This window comes from Triturus cristatus, chromosome 9, assembly GCF_964204655.1.
Source record: "Triturus cristatus chromosome 9, aTriCri1.1, whole genome shotgun sequence".
Lineage (NCBI taxonomy): Eukaryota > Metazoa > Chordata > Amphibia > Caudata > Salamandridae > Triturus > Triturus cristatus.
This window is the reverse complement of record NC_140592.1, coordinates 383136325-383158073: the sequence shown is the minus strand read 5'-3', so window position 1 is coordinate 383158073 and position 21749 is coordinate 383136325. Positions and strand designations below refer to the sequence as shown.

Genomic DNA, 21749 nt, shown 5'->3' with positions numbered 1-21749 from the left:
GCCCAGAGCAGAGCCCTGCTGGGCTAAAGAAAGAAGAAAGAGGAGAACCTCAGAAAGAGGGGCAGAAAGGGGATCCACAGCCTTTGCTGTGCACCATGCCACAAATTTGTTCCACCGGCAGGCGTATACCGTCTTTGTGGAGGGACGCCTGGCAGCCAGAATGACATCACAGACTTCAGGAGGCAAGTCAAATGGCATCAACTGTCGCCGCTCAATCTCCACGCATGGAGGTGGAGGCTGGACAGGTTCGGGTGGAGGACCGTCCCCTGCTGCTGCGACAGAAGGTCCTCCTGAAGAGGCAGTCGTATCGGGGGATCGATGGACATACTGAGTAGCTCGGGATACCAGTACCTTCGTGCCCAATCCGGAGCCACCAAGATGACTTGGGCCAGGCCGCGCCTGATCTTCTTCAGAACTCTGGGCAGAAGTGGTATAGGCGGAAAGGTGTACAACAGACCGCAACTCCACTCGCGACAAAAAGCGTCTCCGAGCGAGTGCCGCCTTGGAAAGTCCAACGCGCAGAACTGCTGACATTGAGCGTTCTCTTCGGTGGCGAATAGATCTAACCAAGGCACTCCTCACTGCAGAAAGAGACCTTGCGCCACGTCCGAGTTCAGACGCCATTCGTGATCCATCATGCACCGGCGGCTGAGTTCGTCTGCTCTGGCGTTCAGAGAGCCCGCCAGATGTTGAACCACCAAGGTGATGCCCTGATGTTCCAGCCATGTCCAGAGGTGCAGAGCCTCCTGACAAAGGGTCCACGACCCCACCCCGCCCTGTTTGTTGCAATACCACATGGCGGTGGTGTTGCCCGTGAACACCTGCACGACACTCCCCCGCACAGAGGGAAGGAAGGCTTTCAGTGCAAGTCGGATCAATCTCAGCTCCAATGGGTTGATATGGAGCCCAGTCTGCGCCGGAGACCAGAGTCCTCTGATCTCCGCCTCTCCCATATGGCCCCCCCATCCCAGGAGGGACGCATCCGTCACTACGACATGGGGTAGGGAGAGGGATCTGCCGCTGACCCAATCGCGATTTGTGAGCCACCACTGCAGCTGGTTCGCACTGCCCTCCGAGATCAAGACATGGTCGGACAGGTTGCCTCGATGCTGGGCCCACTGAAACTTCAGGTCCCACTGCAGAGCCCGCATCCGCCACCTGTTGTGAGGTACCAACAGAATGCAGGAGGCCATCAGCCCCAGAAGCCGCAGCACCAACCTGACCGAAACCCAGGACAGAAGATGGAAATCAGGGCCTGAATGTCCCGGATCCGCTGTTCCAGGGGATAGACCCGGAACTGCGCCGAATCGAGAACCGCCCCAATGAAAAGGAGCTTCTGGGAGGGACTCAGGTGCGACTTCGGCACATTGATGGAGAACCCCAGCGAGTGCAGGAGGTCGGTCGTAGTCTGGAGGTGGGAGACGACTTGCCGGGGCGAGCCCGCCTTCAACAGCCAGTCGTCGAGATAGGGGAAGACTGGAACCCCTGATCTGCGCAGATGAGCTGCGACCACCGCTGTAGGAGAGTAGGGTCTGCTTTCTATGTTCACCCCCACTTTTTGCTTTTGCTTCACTGGTTTTCGACTTAGATGTGGCTGTGGGCCTGCCAATCAGACCCACAGCCCAGCTATTCTCTCTCTAAATTCATACTATGTACTTTAGGTGCATAACCCAATTGGTAAGGATCACCTTATTGGCCCCTGTATAGTGTACCTTAGGTACCCAGGGCATAGGTGTACCCTAGGCCTACCAGAGGCTGCAGCATGTATTATGCCACCCCTGGCTGGCCTTCCATTCTGACACAACTGGCTGATCACTCAGCTGGGGCAAGGTCGTGTAATCACCCCTTGCTTAGGTGTAGTATTCCTATACCTACCTTGTATATAGACACATGTGTACCTATCAGCCACTCCTATGGCAGGCCTTAACAATCCTGGAGGCAGAGTGCTTGGTAACATGTGAGATGGTGCTCTAGCATGAGCTGAGCCTGTCTGCAGCTTTCGGAACCATGTCCTTATAGCTGTTCTATGATATAGCCTACCATATACTCTTAAAGTACCTTATAATCTTAAACGGTTGTGGTAACTATGGTTTGGCTGTATCAAGACATGTCGTGTAAGGTGTCTAACACTTTGGAATAATAACCCCATACCATTTCTGGCAATGAGGATATTATTCCTCCCTTTTAGAGGGAGAAGACATGTTGAAACCTACTTACCCGGTTAAAGTTAACCAGCGCCCCAGCATCACAAAATGGATGCTGCTGCCACAGACACAAGTCTGACCTCCTGCTGCTGGGAGTCCTTCCAGCGAGGGAGGCTTGGACAATAGGTTTCCTGCCTTGGGAGGTGCGAGCACCACCCCAGACAGGACTTAGTGTATTGGGGCAGGGAGGGATGAAAGAAACTAGACACTGCCTGGGGCACACAAGGTGTCCCATGCATAGTCCAGTTCAAACCGGCGCTGGGGCACTCCAGCCCCAGCTCTGGCGCGAAACTGGACAAAGGAAAGGGGGTGTAACCACTCCCCTTCCTGGTCCCACCCGTAGGAGGGATCTTGCAGGTAGCCCAGCCCACTAGCCCAGTATATCAGTAGGTAGCTGAGCCCTGCAAAATTAGATTATCCTGAATCTGCAACTTGAACAGAAACTCTGGACCTTCGACATTCGACCTCAGGAAGAAGACTGAAGAATCTCCCTTGTGGCCAAGGAGTGACCACCCTGGGCAACCAGGCACCATCCAGCGACCGCTGCTTGCTTTGCGACTGATCCTACGAGGGACGACTGCAGAGACTGACCAGCGCCGAGACTTCCAGACACCTCTGAACCAGATCCACCTCTACAGCAAAGCTGAGACCCGTGGAGGCGACGAGGGACGTGGGACCGGCGACTTGGGAAAGGTGGCTAGTAACTGACTAGCGCGACTTCTGAGGCTTCCTCGAGGCTGTGCTTGGGGAATTGAGAAGCGCCCATCCCGAGCACCATCTGCAAAGAAGATCAGCTCCCCACACTTCACGTGTTCTGCGTGGGGCCCTTCTGCACCTGAGTTGCTCGACGTGTTGTCCGGTTGCTGGCCCATTGGCTAGTGACCTCTGCGACGACGAACCTTTGATTTCACCTTGCTGGTCCGGCTCCTCCAGACTGGCACCCACTCCTCTGTAAAAGAGAAGCACCCCAGACCTTCCTGGTCTGCACCAGAAGCAAGTCCTCCATTCTGCGTGGGTTCCGCTTGCCAAGGCTTGTTGGGTCCTAACTCGACATCGACGCCGCCGACAGCAAGAGCCTTCGTGGCACAGCTCGCCTCCTGGTCCTGGTCGTCCTCGACGTCTCCTGGTACCCGTGGCTGCTGAGACAAGCTTCACCTCTTCACCTGCATCTGCACGACATCGCCTGGTTCCTTCCTGGTTCCTTCCCGGCTCCTGGCTGGTGACCTGGACTCTGTCCCTTCTGCTTGCAGGTATCCTTCCTTCTTGATTCCATCCTTGGGATCCACCGGACACTCTTCACTGACTGCCTGTCAGCAACTTTTCCTTCAGGCATCCATAGGAAACCCGACGCAAGTTAACATCTATGCACCCGCAGCCCGTGGGCTAGGTAACTTGAGTACTCCGGTGCTCACAAGGGTATTGACTATCCTAGGGTCTAGTTTCCAAGTCTCGAACTCCTAGCTATTCCAGAAGTGTCCTAAAACTGTTAATTTCTAATAACTACTATTTCTATCGACTTTTACGCATTACGCGTGAGTGTTTCCACTCTGCTCCTGAATCCCGTGGGCCTCCTACTTCCTAACCTTTGGTAGTATAGTGTAGCCCCAGCCATTCCCTAGGCCTAGGCCTATCCTGTGTTCGTGACAGTGGTTCTTATTCCACTTACTTAGTATATGGTTTGTGTGGCCCCTAGGGCCTAACTGTATTACTTACCTGTGTGACTTAATTTATGCTTAAATAAGACTGTGTTGTACTTACATCGAATCTCATAAAGAGTGCTGAGGGTTTGACTAGAATAAATACATTCTATTTTTATATATATCTGTTGTGGTGTCCTTTCATTTGGTATTCAAGGGATTATATATGGTATAACAGCTGGCTTCACATGCCATACAGAGTTTAGCCTAAGACTGCTCTTGTCCATGCTACCACTAGGATAGCTGGTCTATAAGGTTGACTTTACAACCAATCACCATAAGGGTTGTTTGGACTGATACAAAGTGTACACTAGAATTAGTGACATCATATATCAGGCCAACTTCTCACAACCGCCATCACTTTCGTGAACACCCGAGGGGCACTGGTGAGGCCGAAGGGGAGCACGGTGAACTGAAAGTGCTCCTGACCCACCGTGAACCGCAGGTAACGCCGGTGGGCCGGCAGGACGGGGATGTGGAAATAAGCATCCTGCAAGTCCAACGCTACCATCCAGTCTCCAGGGTCTAGGGCAGCCAGAACCTGAGCTAAAGTGAGCATCTTGAACCGGTCCTTCCGGAGGAAGGAGTTCACGCTCCTGAGGTCCAAGATCGGGCGTAGGCCCCCTTTGCCCTTCTTGGGAACCAGAAAGTAGTGGGAATAACAGCCACGACCTACTTCTGGACCAGGAACGCGCTCGACGGCCTCTAGCCGAAACTTCCTTTCGTAGAAGATGCAAATGATCCCCCAACATACGGTGATTCAGCGGTGGCATGGCTGGAGGGGTCGTCTCGAAGGGGAGGGAGTAGTCCCTTCGGACGATTTGCAGCACCCACCTGTCCGACGTGATGGAGCGCCAGTGGAGCAGGTGATGGCGAACTCTGCCGCCCACTGGCGTTGAATGGGCCTGAAAGCTCGGACTAGGAGGGCTTTGAGGCGGATGCTGCCGGGGTGGATGTGGACTGACCGGCACGTTGACCTCCAGTACCGCCTCGGCGGAATCCACGTCCGCGACCGCGTGCAGGTTGGTTCTGCAGCCGGTGGCTGGGCGGACGTGAGGAGGCGCCCCTTCCTTGGCCACGAAAGGGACGAAACGCGAAAGTTTGCGGCCGCGGCGCCGAAAGACCCAAGGACTTGGCCGTGGCCCGGGCCAGCGCACTGTCCGCCTTCTCACCAAAAAGGCGAGTACCATCAAAGGATATGTCCATGAGGGAACTCTGGACATCCCCCGAAAATGACGTGGACCTCAGCCAAGCGTGACTCCGAAGCGCCACCGTGGTGGAAATCGCCTGACCCAGCGAGTCCGTGGTGTCAAGTCCACACCGTATGGCGTGCCGTGCTGCATCTCGACCGTCAGCAAGTGCTTGAGTGAGTCGTGCCTGGGCCTCCACCGGGCACAAGGGCAGCACGTCCTCCACCGTATCCCACAGAGAGTGGGAATAACGGTCCAAAAGGCAAGCGGTATTTAAAGACCGCAGCCCCAAACTCATGGACTTTCTTGCCAAACTGTTCCAACCTCTTGGATTCCCGATCCGGAGGAGCGGACGGGAAGGAGGATTGGGAGGTTGAGGCCTGGATAACCAGACTCTCGGGGTGGGGTGTTGGGAGAGGAAACTGGGGTCGCCCGGAGCAGGGCGGTGGTGCCGGGCAACGTTCCGGTCCACAGGAGGAACTGTGGAGGGCTTGGACCAAGTGCCCTGCAGAACGTCTATGAGGGCCTCTTAAACTGCAGTAGAGTCTCAGTGGAGCTTGCTGTCGGTTAAAGGACCTCTGTGGGGCAACTCCAGCCCTAGGGCTTCGGTCGCCTTGCGCAGCACCACTGAAAAGGCTGCACCCTCCTCCGAGGCCACAGTCGGGTGAGAGATGAAACCAGCGTCCGGGGAGGTATCCAGACCGCTGACATCCCCCAGTTCGTCTGCCCAGTCCTGTGAAAGTTGACCCTGGAGGGCCATAGGGTACTCAGACCCCTCCCAGTCGCCCCCGTCATCTGATTCCTGATAAACAGGAGGAACGATCGGAGCCGGACGGTAGATGAAACAGTCATCCATCGACGTCGGGTCCGGACCAGGGCTAAACCGGGGAACGGCGTCGTCCGGAGGTGGAACCGGTGTCGGCGCCGGCAGAGGAGGCGTCGTGAGGTCGACCGGCGCCGACTGAGATCCAGGCCTGGATCCCTCGGGGACCTGCGGCGTCGGGGCCGGAGCCGTCGACGGCGCCGGGGCCGGAGCCGCCGGCAAGCGAGGTCGCCCAGTCGAACCTGCGGGGCCCGAAGGCACGCCTACAGGCGTCGACGGCGGACCCAGGCCCCTCATGGCCGAGAGGAAGGCACTGACCTCCGCCGGAGTCGCGTCAGTCGCGCAACCGGCGAGGGGAGTCCGAAGAGCGATGTCGTCTCTTGGACTTCTTGGAGTGCTTCGACTCACCCGAAGACCCCGACGAGCGATGACGATGACTGTGGCTCCGCGATCGGTCCTTGGACCTCCTCCTGGACCGGGACCGAGATCGGCGCGTAGCCGAGTGCCGAAGCTCGAGAAGCTTACGGGACCGCTTCCGCCTAGCTTTCGACGTCAAGGCCTGGCAATCGAGGCACGACTCCGCGTCATGTTCGGCTCCCAGGCAATAAAGGCACCGGCGATGGTGATCCGTCACCGACATCAGGTGATGACAGGCGTCACAGGCCTTGAAACCAGGCATCCTACCGGCACCAGAGTCGAGTAAATAGACCAAAAGAAGTCAAAAAAGTTAGTCAAAAAATGACTAGGGGTAAGCTCTTCCCGGATCGGCGCTTACTGGCGCGGAAAAAAGAAGAACTGACGTCAGCACGCGAGGGCGGCGTCTAAGTACTCCGACGACGTCATTCCGGTGCACGACGCCGACGACGGACGCGGAGCCGCAGACGACGCCTACCGACGCGCAAGGGGTATTGCTACAAAAATCTTTCCGGATCCAGCCTGACGCCTGGGGATATTCTAAGGTGAGGAATCTAACTAACGTGTTTCTTTCAGATCAGACAGTTATGGAAAATCCCGTAATATAGTGAGAATGCCCCAATCTGGAATTCACCAGGAACACCAGAATGTTTAGCAGATGCATTATCAACCCCCTTGAGAGACGGAGGGGTAACAAGATGGGGGCAGTTAATAAGCGAGAATTCACTAGTCTGTTGGAACCAACTCTCGTTACTGACTAAAGAGGCACTTTCCAAATTTAAATTTTATCAACTACTGAGCTAGACAAAGACTCTAGGGAAGGAAGGCACAGGAAATAGAGACATGGAGGCGAATATACAAGGAGATGTAATGAAGAAAGAAGTAGCACAGTGGTACTGGTTGTTCATATCAGCAGGAGAGGAGGAATTCAGCCTACCCATTGAGATCCGGGGGAAAGACCTGCTGACGTTGGACGTTCAGAGTTTATGGCAAGTATCACTGTCTACATGTTGGCATATAATTAAGTCCGCACCTTTCAGGAAGAACCATTGGTTCACATTACATAGGGTGTACTGGACTCAAAAGAAATTGTCCAAGCTAAGCAGAGGAGAAGCGAAAAAGTGTTCGAAATGTGTGGAGAAGAGAGCAGACGATGCCCACATGTTCCAGCGATGCCCCTAACTGCAGGATTTCTGGAAAGATGTGGGTAAGATTCTCTCAGAAGTTCTACACCAGGAAATAGAGGTAAGCCTAGAGCTAGTCATGTTTGGGGTTAGAAGTTGTATTAACAGCAGTGAAAGGCCCAGGTTAAGTAAAAAGCAGAACAACTTACTTTTCCTCTTGATAATATTGGCTAGGCGGGAAAACTGCATTAACTGGATTCATCATTCATAACCCACCAACTTTAGCGGGATGGCTGGGATCAGTTCGTAGGGCAAATAGATTAGATCGGGTGGGAGTACAAACCAAGAGACAAGAGTTTTGGGATGCACGGGAACAGCATGGGGAAAATTGCAATGGCGAAACAGCTATGCCTAGGTAACTTGAAAAGTCCAATGATTAAGCAACCTGGCAATAAAATCAAGCGGCACCTGCTGGCACAGGTATTACTCCCATTTGGTAGAGTGAGAAAAGGTGCAGAAGGGGGGCCGGGAGGCCGAAAGGATACCCCACAAACACTAAATCCTCCAAGCATAGGTATATGTCTGGGGCCAGGGCCAGAACAGCACAGTTTGAGATCTACGGCCCCCTAACTGCAAACATTCCCACCATCTTACCTCAACCAGTTTATTGCACAATGAGGAAAAAAAAAAAAAGAAATGCAAGCCAGCTCCAGAGCTGCTGGGCGTCCTGAGAAAGAGCCAGAGCTTTGGTTACTCCTTGTTTGTTGATATAAAACATGCTTGTAGTGTTGTCCGTACGGACCAATACCGAGGAACCTTTTATCCGAAGAAGGAAAGCTTGCAGGGAGAGAAAAATGGCCTTCAGCTCTAGCCTGTTAATATGCATCTGACCCTGGGACGAGGACCTTTCTCCCTGAATCTGAAGGTCTTGAAGATGACTTCCCCAACCTTCCATGGACGCATCAGTGGTGGCTATAAATTTCGGGATCAAAGGCAGAAAGGAGAGTCCCTGTGAGAGGTGTGACTTCAAAGTCCACCATTAAACGCCTCTCTCATGCGTGGAGTGATAGTTATCATGTCGTCGAAGGATCCCATAGTTTGAATCGATTGACATTGGAATTTCTCTTGCAAAGGCCTCATGTGAAGACGAGCTAGTGGCACTAGGTTGATTGCTGAGGAGAGCATGCCCAGTAGAGATTTGTATGTCCTCACAGAAGTACACTTTCTTTTTGATAGTCTGAGAGCCCAGGTTTGCAACCGTTCTAGCCTTTCTTGCCAAAGGAAAGCTTTGTTCTGAATGGTATCCAAGTTGGCTCCTAGGAATGTCCTTGTCTGACTTGGAAAAACAGATGATCTTCGTTGGTTTATAGAAAGGTCTAATTTCTTGTAGCTGCAGCCGCTAGAAAAGCCGATGGAGCTTTCAGGAGCCAACTGTCCAAATATGGAAATACTTGGTGACCTTGGTTCTGCAATGCGGCTGCTACTGGGCCCAGAAACTTGGTAAAAATCAGCAGAGCTGATTTGAGGCCGAAAGGTAGTACTCGGAACTGATAGTGGGTACCAGCCACTGTGAATCAGAGAAACTTTCTGTGTTTGAGATGTATAGGAACATGGGAATAAGCATCCTCTAAATCCAGCGGTGTCATGGAGTATCCGCTGTGGAGGCGTCAAAGGATGTCGGAGAGTGTAACCATTCTGAAGGTCTGATTTTTGAGGAATTTATTCAGCGGCCTGAGGTCTAAAATAGGTCTACAATCTCCCGATTTTTTGCGTATCAGGAAGAAGAGGGAGTAAAGAACAAGTTACTTACCTTCGGTAATGCTTTTTCTGGTGGATACAGTATCTACCTGTGGATTCCTCACCTTTTGAATAACCCCTGCGCCAGCATTCCACGGAAATTCTTTTATTAGCTCTCCCACGTCGACGAGGACGTCATAATAGCACAGGTCCGCTTGCGACACCATATGACATTACCAGAGCCATAAGAAGACCTCGTAGGTGTGCTGACGCTCGTTTCACTCATTTTTTCCGTGCCTTCGAGGCAAAGGGGCAGAACGACAACATAACACAAGTATACCCAGTATGCATAATATATATACAAACACATATAGTATAAACATAAGTAGAAAGGAAAAGCAAATAACCAAAGCATTTCCTAGAAACAAACTGTATGCATGAAAATGGCATATTTAAAATAACTATGTCAGAAAGTCAGAACATTTTCGGAATATGCAGGAGGACAACGGGGAGGCGGTGGGTCAGTGAGGAATCCAAAGGCAGATACCGTATCCACCAGAAAAAGCGTTACCGAAGGTAAGTAACTTGTTCTTCTGATGGATACATCTGCCTTTGGATTCCTCACCTTTTGAATTGAATCCCCAAGCTGTCTCTCTCCCAGAGGAGGGTGTCCACCTGCCTATACCAAACAAAACATCTTGCTGTACAGAGCATGCAAAATGGCCGTCCCTCCTAACCTCCGAATCCAAGCAGTAATGCTACGCAAAGGTGTGGAGGGAGGCTCACGTTGCCACCTTACAGATGTCTACAACAGGAACACCTCTAGCCAGAGCAGAAGAAGAAGACTTAGCTCTGGTGAAATGAGCTTGAATACCTTCAGGAGGCTCCTTCTTTGCCAGGGCGTAGCAGATCTTGATGCACAAGATGATCCACCTGGAGAGTGTTAGTTTGTGGACAGCTCTGCCTTTCATTTATCCAATGTTGCCCACAAAGAGCTAATCATCCAGTCTTAGGTCTCTAGTTCTATCCAGGTAGAAGCTGAAGGCCCTCTTAGGGTCCAGGCAATGAAGTCTCTCCTCCTCCTTGGAAGGGTGAGGGGGAGGATAGAAGGTAGGTAAAGTAATAGACTGTCCTAAATAGAAAGGAGTAACCACTTTAGGCAGGAAAGCAGCCCTGGTCCTGAGAACCATCTTTTCTGCATGAATGCTTAAAAACTGAGGTTTAGAACTAAGAGCCTGAAACTCACCTACTCTCCTAGCTGAGGTAATGGCAATCAGAAAGACCGTCTTGATAGACAGAAGCCTCAACGGGCAACTATGAAGAGGTTCAAAAGGAGAACCCATCAGAAAATTAAGAACTAAATTAAAATCCCACTGGGGCATAATGAAAGGAGTGGGAGGAAGCCCATTGGTGAGGCCCTTAATGAACCTCATAACAATGGGAGACTTAAATAAAGACGGCTGATCCGTCAAACAGAGGAAAGCCAACAAGGCCGACAAATAAACCTAAACCGTAGCCACAGCACAACCCTGCAGGGCCAGGGAAAGTGAAAATCCAAGAACGCCAGATAAGTGAGCTTTCAATGGATCAATGGACCTCGCTCCACACCATTTTACAAACTTGGACCATCAGGATGAATAAATAGATTTGGTGGAGTGTCTACTGGATGATGAAATAACATCCACCGCCATCTGGTGGGAGAGAGAAAGATTTCAGATTGCCCCGTTCAATCTCCAGGCATGAAGGTGCAAGCTCTGGAGGTGTAGAACCTGCCCCTGCGATTGCGAGAGGAGGTCTGCCCTGAGAGGGAGACGGAGCGGAGGGTGCGATGAGAGGTTAAGTAGATCTGTGTACCACACCCTTCTTGGCCAATCCGGAGAGACCAATATGACTTGGGTTTGGTCTTGGCGAACTCAAGGAATCACGGGTATGGGAGGAAACGCGTAAAGAAGTTGCGTGGCCAAATCCAATTGAAACGCATCCCGCAAAGCTCCCTGCATCGGAAACTGAAGGCCCCAGAACGACGGGCAGTGCGCGTTCTCCAGAGTGGCAAAAAGGTCCACCCGAGGAAACCCCCACATCCTGAAGAGTGCTGGACGACCTCCTGATGAAGCCGCCACTCGTGATTGGCCGAATAATGCAGACTAAGACTGCCCGCACGCATAGGTGATTTGCCATCACACAAATCTGATGGCCCTGAGCCCAGGACCAGAGTCGCAGAGCCTCTCTGCAGAGACGATACGACCCTACCCCTCCCTGGTTGTTTATGTACCACATCGCTGTAGTGTTGTCTGTCAGGACTTAAAACAACAGACCGCGAAGGGAGGGAAGGAAGGCCCTGAGAGCCAAACGAATTGCCCGCAATTCCAAAAGGTTGATGTGAAGCAAATTTTCCTCTGGAGACCAAAGAACCCTTGATCTCCAGATCCCCCAGATGAGCACACCATCCCAGAGTGGAGGCCTCCGTGATCCCTGTGGCCACCGGCGGAGGAGGTTGAAAGGGCTTTCCTTGAGACATGTTGCCCTGCACACTCCACCAAGACAGCTCTGCTGCAGTGTCTCTGGAGATCCTGACCTCCTCCCCGAGATCTCCATTGTGCTGATACCACTGCCTGTGGAGGCACCACTGGAGTGCCCTCATGTGCCAGCGTGCATGGTTGACCAGGACTGGAACAACCGCTCCATTGTGAAATAAAGGAATTATCTCCTGATTGTCGAGAATCCTCTGCAGAGGTGGGAAAGCTCGACACACAGTAGTGTCCAGTACTGCCCCTATGAACAGGCTGCACTGAGATGGCACCAGGTGAGATTTGGGCACATTTATTGAGAAACCCAAGTTGAACAACAATCGGGTTGTTGCATGCAAGTGACGCAACACCATCTCTGGCGACTTTGCTTTGAGCAGCCAGTCGTCCAGATGAGGGAAAATCAGTAATCCCTGACCTTCTGAGATGTGCTGCCACCACCGCAATTACCTTTGTGAAGACAGGTGGTGCGGAAGTAAGTGCGAATGGGAGCACCGCAAACTGGTAGTGTTGAGACCCTACCGTAAATCGGAGATCCTTCAAATGCGACTTCAGAATAGGAATGTGGAAATACGCATCCTGTAAGTCGATCTACACCATCTAGTCTTCCTGCTGCAGCGCCCAAAGAACCTGAGCCAAGGTCAACATTTTGAACTTTTCCTCCTTGAGGTAAAAATTCAAAACCCTGAGATCCAAAATCGGCCTTAGCTGGCTGTCCTTTTTGGGAATCAGAAAATAACGGGAGTAACAACCCTGACCCCTTTTCTGCTCCGGAACCACCTCTATCCCACCTTTCTGTAGTAAGACAAGAACCTCCTGCTGCAGAAGCAGCAAATGGTCCTCTGAACACCAGTCCTGGCGAGAAGGGTAAGGAGGTGGAGACTCTTGAAAAGGTAGGGCGTACCCATTTTCTTCAAGATTCAAAACCCAACGGTCTGAGGTAACCGTTTTCCAATCTTGTAGAAAATTAAACACCCCACCTCCTACAGGACCAGCATGCTCCAAGATGGGGAATCGAGAGCTGCTTTCCCGTGGTACCAGTGGTGGGGACAGGGAAGGATGAGGAGAAGGAAGACTGCTGTCGAGAAGTTCCCCGAAGACGGCCTCTACCTTTCCCTCTGTACAACCTGTACAGATGGTTCTGCTTCTGCTGAGGCTGCTGATGGCCTCGAACGGAAGCCACCTTCCCAAGACCTCATAACATTTTGTATCCATAGCCCCTGGGCTGGGACTGCAGGCCCAAGGACCTAGCAGTAGCCCTACTGTCCTTGAATCGCTGCTGCGCAGAGTTCGCCTTGGTTCCAAACAATCTTGACCCATCGAAGGGTAGATCCAGTAAAGTAGACTGTGCATCTGGCGGGAAACCTGAAGATCTAAGCCAGGCATGCCTTCTAGTAGCAATCGAGGATCCCATCACTCTGTCAGCCAAGTCTGCTGTGTCCAGACCCGACTGGATGACCTGACGGGCTGCTGCTTGCGAATCTGAAAGCACCTCAAGAAAATGAACACAATCATCTTCAGAAAGATTAGGAGCCACTTGCTTGACAGAGTCCATTAGAGCATGAATGTACCTCCTTAGCAAACATGTGGCGTTCATTGACTTCAGAGCCATACTTGCTGCGTAAACCACCTTTTTGGCCGACTGCTCTAACTTCTTCGAGTCTCTATCCCCTGCGGTGGTAGGAAAGGAACCAGTTAACTGCTTGGAACAAGAAGCTTGAACCACCAAGCTTTCTCGAGATGGATGGGCAGAAAGGAAAGCTGGATTCCAGGAGCAGGTCTATACCTTCTTGCCACTGATCTAGAAACTGCAGGCGCAGACAAAGGTTTCTGCCACACTTCCAGAATTGCCTGCGTCAACGCCTCATTGAAAGGCAGCAGAGTTTCCATAGAAGAGGAAGGAGAATTTAGCACTCCAGTCAGAATATTTCACTTTACCTCAGCTGAAGGCAACAGAAGGTCCAGCAATTCAGCAGCTTTTCTGATGACCAGGTGATAAGGGGCAACATCCTCTGAAGGTAAAGCCTTCGGAGAAGAAAGCTCCCACTCCGGGGAAGTATCAAGGCCACTAGCCCACGTAGACCTTCGAATTTGTCTACGGAGTCGAGAATATCCCCTTCCTCCTGTTCTTGCTGGTACTCATCTTCCTCCAGCAATCTTTGCACTTCCCTCCTGGAACGCTGCTTCAGGATCGGCATCGGCAGTGCCAGTTGTGGAGCCGGTGACAACGGAGCCGGCGTCAAAGGAGGACCTTCCCGAAGTGGGCGCCGACGCCGATCGAATCCGGGATGACGCCAGCCCAACACCAGATGGTGCCAGTGATTGAGGTATCGGAGCCGAAAACCTTGGCGCCGGGAACTGCCACGATGGAGCCGTCGGCATAAAAGGCACGAAAGGTGCTTGGGCATACTGATGGGGAATGCCCATATTAAAGGCAAGCAGACCCAGGGGGCCAGAAGGCACGCCAGTAGGTTAGGATGCCCTGGCAAACATGCCAAACATCGCATTTAGGAAATGAGAAGGATCTGATCCTGGTCCTGGGAAAGAAGGATACGGATACGAATTCCCATGGTCTGGATAAATCAGAGGCCATACGTTTGGCTGAGGCTACGGAGCCGGAGACATAGGCGCCCGCACAGGTGAAGCCGCAGGAGCAGGAGAAGACTCCCTGGGAGCCGGAGAATCCCTGGGCGCCGGAGAGCCACTGGGCGCCGGAGAATCCCTTGGTGCCGGAGAGCAGGCTGGAGTCGCCTGCTGAGAAGGCGACGGAGAGAAGAAGTCTTTTTCACGACGCCGCTGTACAGGAGAGACTGATCTCGAATCCCTGCCCTTTGAAGATCGACGTTGTGATCCATGTCTTCTCTTCTTCTTATGCTTCTTCGACTTCTTCTTCCTTTTTACCCGCGCCATGAAGAGTTTGGCCTCACATTCTTTCAGCGCCTTCGGGTTCATCTTCCAACAGCATGAAAACCCTTCGATGTCGTAGTCTGAAGAAAGACACCAAAGACTGCCGTCGTGGGGGTCCGTGATAGACATATGGCCCCCACACTCCTTGCAGGGCTTGAAAACCAACTTCTTCGAAGTAGCCATTCTCACTGCAACACGAATAAGAGGAAAAAAAGATATCACAGTAAAATGGAGATTCCCAGAAAAAAAACTTTACACATTGTCGGCGCGAAAAAAGGGAACTGACGTCAGCATGCCGACGAGGTATTCTTATAGCTCCGGTGACTTCATACGGTGTCGCGAGTGGAGCCATAATAGTTTATGACATCCTCGTCGACGTGAACGAGCTAAGAAAAGAGTTTCTGTGGAATGCTGGTGCAGGGGTAATTCAAAAGGTGAGGAATCCACAGGCAGAAGCATCCATCAGAAAGCCTTTTCTTCTTTGTGCTACTGGAACCCTCTCTATTACCCCTTATAGTAGCATATTCTTTGCTTCTTGTTTGAGTTAGTGAAGACGAGGGGGGTGCAATCCCCTGAGGGGAGTGTTTGGTGGGTGCTAGATGAATTCTAGAGTGTGGCCATAAGATATGAGATTCAAGACCCATCTGTCCGTTGTAATATTGCGCCATTGATGGATATGACTGGAAACGTTTGCACCGGTTGGGGGTGGGGGGGGGGTGGGGGGGAGTAGTAACTGGTACCCTGATGTGGTCACTGATTGAGACTTGAGTCGCGTGCTTGCGATGTTGGTTTCCTGCATGAGCCTTGCCTGGAGAAACCAGCTGTTATGTTAGGATTGCTGCTGGAAACCCTGACGATATTGCGACTGAAAGAATTGATTGTTTTGGGTGTGCTGGAAAGAGCCTCTATAGCCTGAAAAACCACATTCTTGTGCACCCCGAAAGGGCACTTTACAATACTGTAGGGCACCTAATGCTTTGGCTGTGTCTGTATCCGTTTTGATGGCTAGTAGATCTCTATCTATAAGTTTTCCAAATAGATTGTCTCCATCGTACGCCATGTCCAGTATTTTTGATTGCACTTCTGGACGGAAGGACGTTGCTCCAAGCCGTCCTTGGCGTCTTAAAACAGCCGCACCAGCTAGGTGTTGAAAACCTGTTTTGGCTATGTCCATAGCACAGTCTATAATTTCGGCCGCTGTGGGGTCTCCCTCAGCCAGGACCTTACGAAATTTCTGTTTATTTTCCTCCGGTATAAACTCCAGCATGGCTCCGATATTGGACCACATTTGCCGTTCGTAATGGCACAGAATAGCTAGTGCATTAGCAGCCCTGAGAGAGATTGCGGACATGGATGAGAATCTCGTCCCAATGGAATGCAAACGGCGCCCTTCCTTGTCCGGTGGAGACGTGATGGAGTGGAAGGATTTTTTGATCTTCTCTGAGCCGCTTGGGAAATCACAGAGTCCGGTTTGGGATGACCCTTAAGCCATGCGGGGGAATCCTCGGGCGCCCTGTATTTTTTATCTAATCTTGGCAGTACCGGCACTACAGTGGCTGGTGATTTCTATGGTCTATAATGGGTATAGATCTTACCGATTTCCTTGATTGTTCTTTAAAGTCATAAAGGAAACAATCTGATTGATTGACCATTGTGGGCAGATGAAATCTGGACGTAGCCCTGTCCATCAGATTATGAAAACCTCCAATGTCCTCTGGAGGGGAGTCAGAAGGACGTCAAGGAGGAGGAGATGGTGTAGGTATAAGATATGTATCCCATTCATCGGTGGGTGGAGGAGGATCGTGAATTTTTCCCTCTTCAGGCTCTTCTTCAGAAGAGGTTGGATCCTCTCTAGGAGGAACAGGGATTATGGGACATGGCGTCATCCTAGGATTAGCAGGAGGAGGCAGTATTGGTGTAGGCGGTGCCTCAGGTGGTACTGATGGAGGTGGCGGCGGCAAAGTAATGTGTTCCTCCTGGGGCAGGAACCTTTTTCTGTAATCCGTGAGCATGGCCTGTAAGTCTTGTATTACAGAAGAAGGTTATTGAGCGGTTTCTTGCCTTGGTAGATCAACATAATATCTAAAATGCTGATATTGTGTAGGAGGATCTGGATAGTGTTGGTGAGGAACTGGATAGTGTTTGTAGTACTGCTCCTCATATTAATAGTCCTTATCCTCCTCCTGACACTTGACATAAAGTTCAGAAGGACTGTGAGGAGTCCCAAAGGGACCATCATTATCCAATTCCTCTGTGTCTAGAAGGTGACTTAAGATTAAAGGCAAAATCTTGCCTGGTGATTGAAAACCAGGCCGCAGCGATGTTCTGGACAATCCAGATAGTGTAGACTGCATTTGCAGTGACTTCGTCGGCGGGAGAGAAAAGGTGCGGCAGATTTTACATTGTTTTGCCTCATGCTGAGGATAAAGGCAATAAATGCAATCTTTGTGGGCATCATCAATATAAACCCTTTTCTTCACACAGGATTTACAAGGGTGAAATAGTCCTTTCCTACTAAACACTGTCCAGTAAGAAAAATGAGACTTATCTGAGAGAAAAGTTGAAGAACTGAGCAGAGCTCAGGGAGACTCCCTTCACACATGACGTGCAGTGAAAATCTGAGGGAATCATCCTCTCTTGGTGAAGGTTCTAGAGGGAGCTGGTTATTGATTGGTTGTATTTAAGTTTGGTATTTTTTAGAAAAGGAGGTAGATAGGCTATTAAATGCATGGTTGCCTCGATGATAGCCTATTAAGATCTTTAATTACTGCTTTATTTATATTACCGTGGGACTCCGACTTCGATGACGGGAAATGATTCAAGCATATGAATCTATGAACGATACCCCAATACTAGATAACAGTGCATTAAATCTGATTCAATGGTTAAATCGGATCTAATGTCACCGGTGGGCCACGTGTAACTTTAGAAAGTGGCCTGAATCCCATCCTGGACCTCAGGGGCCTGAACTTCTTTCTCAAAATGGAAAGGTTCAAGATGCTGACCTTAGCTCAAATTTCACTAGCATTGGAATTTGGAGACTGGATGGTGTAAATCGACCTGCAGGATGCATACTTTAAGATCAATATATTGCGGTCACACGGGAAGCACTTGCGATTTGTGGTGGGTTATACACACTGCCAGTTTGTAGTACTTCCCTTTAGCTTAACATTGGCACCTCAAGTCTTCAAGTCTTCACAAAGGTGATGGCAGTGGTGGTGGCCCGTATCAGAAGACTGGGCATCCCCATTTTCCTGTTTCTAGATGACTGGTTAATCAAAGCCAGTTCGTCGGAAGTGGTGTTATGCCATCTGCAGTCGACAGTATCTCTGCTGTACAGCCTAGGTTTTTCCATCAATTAGCCCAAATACCACCCACAGCCCTCCCAACAACTCCAGTTTTTAGGGTTGGTACTGGACACCACTTTTCTCTGTGCCTTTCCTCCACCTCAGAAGATAGCAGACAACTGGGAAATTGTTCTATGCTTCCAATCTTCTACCGCCCACCCCATCCTCCTGTTTCATGGAAACACTTGAATCGTTTGGATCCTAGGCGAGCAGTTAATTACTACCTGGACCACACCAAGGATTTTCAATAAGACGCCTAGCTCTTTGTCGGGTACTGTGGTACTAAAAAAGGTAAGATGGTGCAAAAGAGGCCTCTATCATGATGGCGCAACCTCTGCATCAAGACTTACTACACATTAACCGAGAAAGAACCTCCAGAATTGATCAGAGCCCATCCACAACAGCTAAGTCAACCCCCTCTGAACTTGCCAGATTTGCACCGATTACAAAAATCTGTAAGGCAACATGGCCATCTTTGCACACCTTTGTAAAGTACAACTGCCTGGATTCAGAGGTGCGCAGGGACACTTTGCAAGGTCCATTCTGCAAGAGTTTGACGCCTAACCATCCATCAACCCTCCCCCTGGGTAGGGTACTGCTATGAAATCTGTTCTACGGTAAGGAATCTGCAGGTAGAAGTATTAATCAGAAGAAAAAGTTACCTGTGGTAACAACCTTTCTGGTGGATACTCTATCCACTTGCAGATTCCTCACTGACCCAACCTGCCCACCTCCTCGATTGATGGATGAATTATAGGGATAATAAATAAGATCCCAAATCATATGGTTTGGAACTGCACTTCTAGATTATGGTCAGTCTGTCCTCTCGCCTTGAAGGCTTAGAATAAATGGATGGAAACTGACGCTGTGCAGAGGCAAGTGCCTCATGGCCTCAGTGGCACTGCCTGATGTCACTTCTGGCATCAAGCTTTGAAGTTTTCTGGATCCAGTCTGGTGCCTGGGGTTGTCCTACAGATGAAGAATTTGCAGGTAAAAAGAATATACACTAGAACAAAATAATATCGCAGGTATGCAACCTTTTTATATATACATGTATTACACCTTCTGCCACTTCACTAAGCTGAGCAAAGGAAAAGGAGATAGGACCAAAGACATTAATAAGCATTCATCAGCAGAGGCATGAACAATGACAAAGACAAGGAGATGTGTGGCCAACAACAAGGAGTAATGAAAGCAAAGACAAAGAAGTGTGAGCCAGGGCAAACCAAGATATGAGAAACGGCATGGAAAACCTTAGAAAAGAGAAGGAGGTAAGCTGAGCAAAGTGAAACTGAATAACAAACAAATATAATTGGAGGCATGGGCAATGACCAAGGAAATACCGGCATAAAGAACAGTAAGAGATGTAGCAAGGAAAAGCGAGGAGATGTGTGATGACAAATGTTGACACTAGAAAAAGCAAGAGTACAGACAGATAAATAGCTAGATAAGGACAGGGAAGACAGAGTAGGACAGATAGGAATAACAGTAGAATTTTGTCCCCATATAGTTCATTTGCATTTTTCCCCACATTCCCCAAACAGACATCCCATTTCTTCTCTCCAGGGCAACTATTTCCATCAGTGCTTTACAAAAGTACTACATTAATTTTCTTTTTTTGTCCGGCCAACCTAAAGATCATCCTGCCCTCTTAGTTTGTTTACATATTTAGGCTACTCCAAACAACACAATCACAAAATATAGAGAGACTTCTGGAGTTTATGGTGAAATGTTTACATTGCCTTCCTGACAAAAGGGAGCTTTTTTTAAATCCACTCTTTTAGTCAGTTTCTTCAACTCTTTCACATCAGTACATACCTGCAAGTCTGCATCAAAGTCTGGACACTCTGGAAGAATCCCACTTCTCGTTTATCTTTCAGGTAATCCAGCATTTTCTGCAAAAAATAAAATTTTCATGAATCGAAAGGCTATACAAAATTCTGATAGTAAATCTAAGCACAAACTAACTCAATGCCCTAACAGAGGATTTTCCTGAGGCAAATACATCAGATTTGGAAGGTGCAACCAAAAAACCACCACACTTCACTCAACAGATGCCAAACTAGTTTATCTGATGGCTCAGAGGATGTTTAGGTATGAAGATCTAAATGCCTCAATTACTGCAGGGGTTGTGCACATATGTTTTCTATCCGGAAGTGCTTGTCAAAGGTTAACTAACTCATGTGAGTTTCTGGAGTATAGAAATAAAGAGATTTTTACAATCTCAGGTGACAATGGAGTGCTCATGTGAAGGTTACAGAAGTGTGGAAGAATTGGCGAAAAGGAATGTGAATAAGATTTCTATATGGTTACTTTCTTTCTAGTGGACATTCTATCTAAGCGCCGATTCCTCATCTTTAAAATATTCCCCAGGTGTCAGAGTAGATCTGGAAGATTTCACAGTACTGCTCCTGCACTCTGCTAGGTGGGATCATGAGGCTACCTGTTGGCTTTCTTCCCCCTGCAAGTGACAGGGCAGAACCGCATGTAAGCGCCACCCCTGCACGCTGATATCAGTTTCTTGCATAACTCTTTCATGCCGTTGGACAGAAAGCACATATCAGTACCTTCAAAAGGTGAACGGTCTGTGGAGTCGGCTCAGACCAAAATGTTCTGCAGGAACAAACAAACAAAATGCCCTTGCGTTCAGTACTGGCTGGCAAGGCAGTAGTGCTTTGTGACGTATGCACTGATGCCCAAGTTGCAGCCTGGCACATGTCAAGGACAGGCACTCCACATGCAAACTCAGTGCCTTGGCCCTGATTGAATGGGCTCTCAATCCCTCCGGAAGCTGCTCCTTGGCCAATGCATAGCAGACCTTAAAGCAGAGGACCATCTGCCTTGACAAAGTCTTGTTTTGTAACACCTCACCTTTCATCACCCAGAAAATCCCATCCCACAAGAAGCTGATAATACACCCAATGATCTTTGCTGTGATTGATGTAAAATCTTAAAGGTCTTTTGGGATCCAGCCGATTGAGTATCTTCCCTTCTTTGCTGGGGTGAGGCAGAGCAAAGAACTGTGGGAGGGTGATGGATTGCCTGAGATGAAAATGAGTCACAAATTTTGGCAAAAAGGTGGCCCTGGTTCTCAGCATCAGTTTGTCTGAAAAACGTTGTGTAGGGCAGTTGCAACAAGAGAGCCTGCATCTTACTCAAGCAATGAGTTAACATCATCACGTTGAAGAAGGCAGTCTTTAGTGTTAGAAGAGGCAACGAGTTGCTGTGCTTTTGCTCAAATGGAGTACATATGAGCAATGTACCACTGTGGCACCACAAATGGTTTGGGAGAGAACACGTGTTAACCTTTTAATAAACCACATCACTATACATGATGTAAACAAGTATGGTTGGTCCGGTAAATGCAGAAAAAGAAAGGGAACAATAAATGACCTTTAATAGTGCCCACCGCAAGTCCTTGCTCGGCCAAAGACAAAACAAGCAACAAGATATCCAATAGCTTGGCTTGCAGATAATCTGTCCTGCTCAAATTTGTCTCAGCATCCAGCATAAAGAGACTTTGCAGAAGGGAGCCTAGCAGCCAGGACGACATCCATAACTGCGGGTGGCAAGTCAAATGCCGTCAACTGCTGTCACTTAATCTCCACGCATGGAAGTGCAGATTGTACAGGTTCAGATGGATTATCCTGCCCTGCTGCTGAAAGAGAAGATCTTCTCAAAGTGGTATCATGATCGGACGGCAGACACATGCTCAGACGTTCCAGGTACCAGCCTCGCCAGGCCCAATCTGAGGCCACTAGGTTGACTTGTGCCTGGTAGT

At 49.9% G+C, this 21749-nt stretch overlaps 1 protein-coding gene across 5 annotated transcripts in view; it reads right to left on the bottom strand.

Annotated features, from left to right (window-relative positions):
• Nucleotides 1-21749, bottom strand: part of RYR1 (ryanodine receptor 1) — a 1245571-nt gene that overhangs the window by 252542 nt on the left and 971280 nt on the right. For all 5 annotated transcript variants that reach the window (XM_085625233.1, XM_085625235.1, XM_085625236.1 and 2 more), the window contains one exon: nt 19787-19863. In XM_085625233.1, the coding sequence (XP_085481359.1) occupies nt 19787-19863 (77 nt within the window). The remainder of the gene's footprint in view (nt 1-19786; nt 19864-21749) is intronic.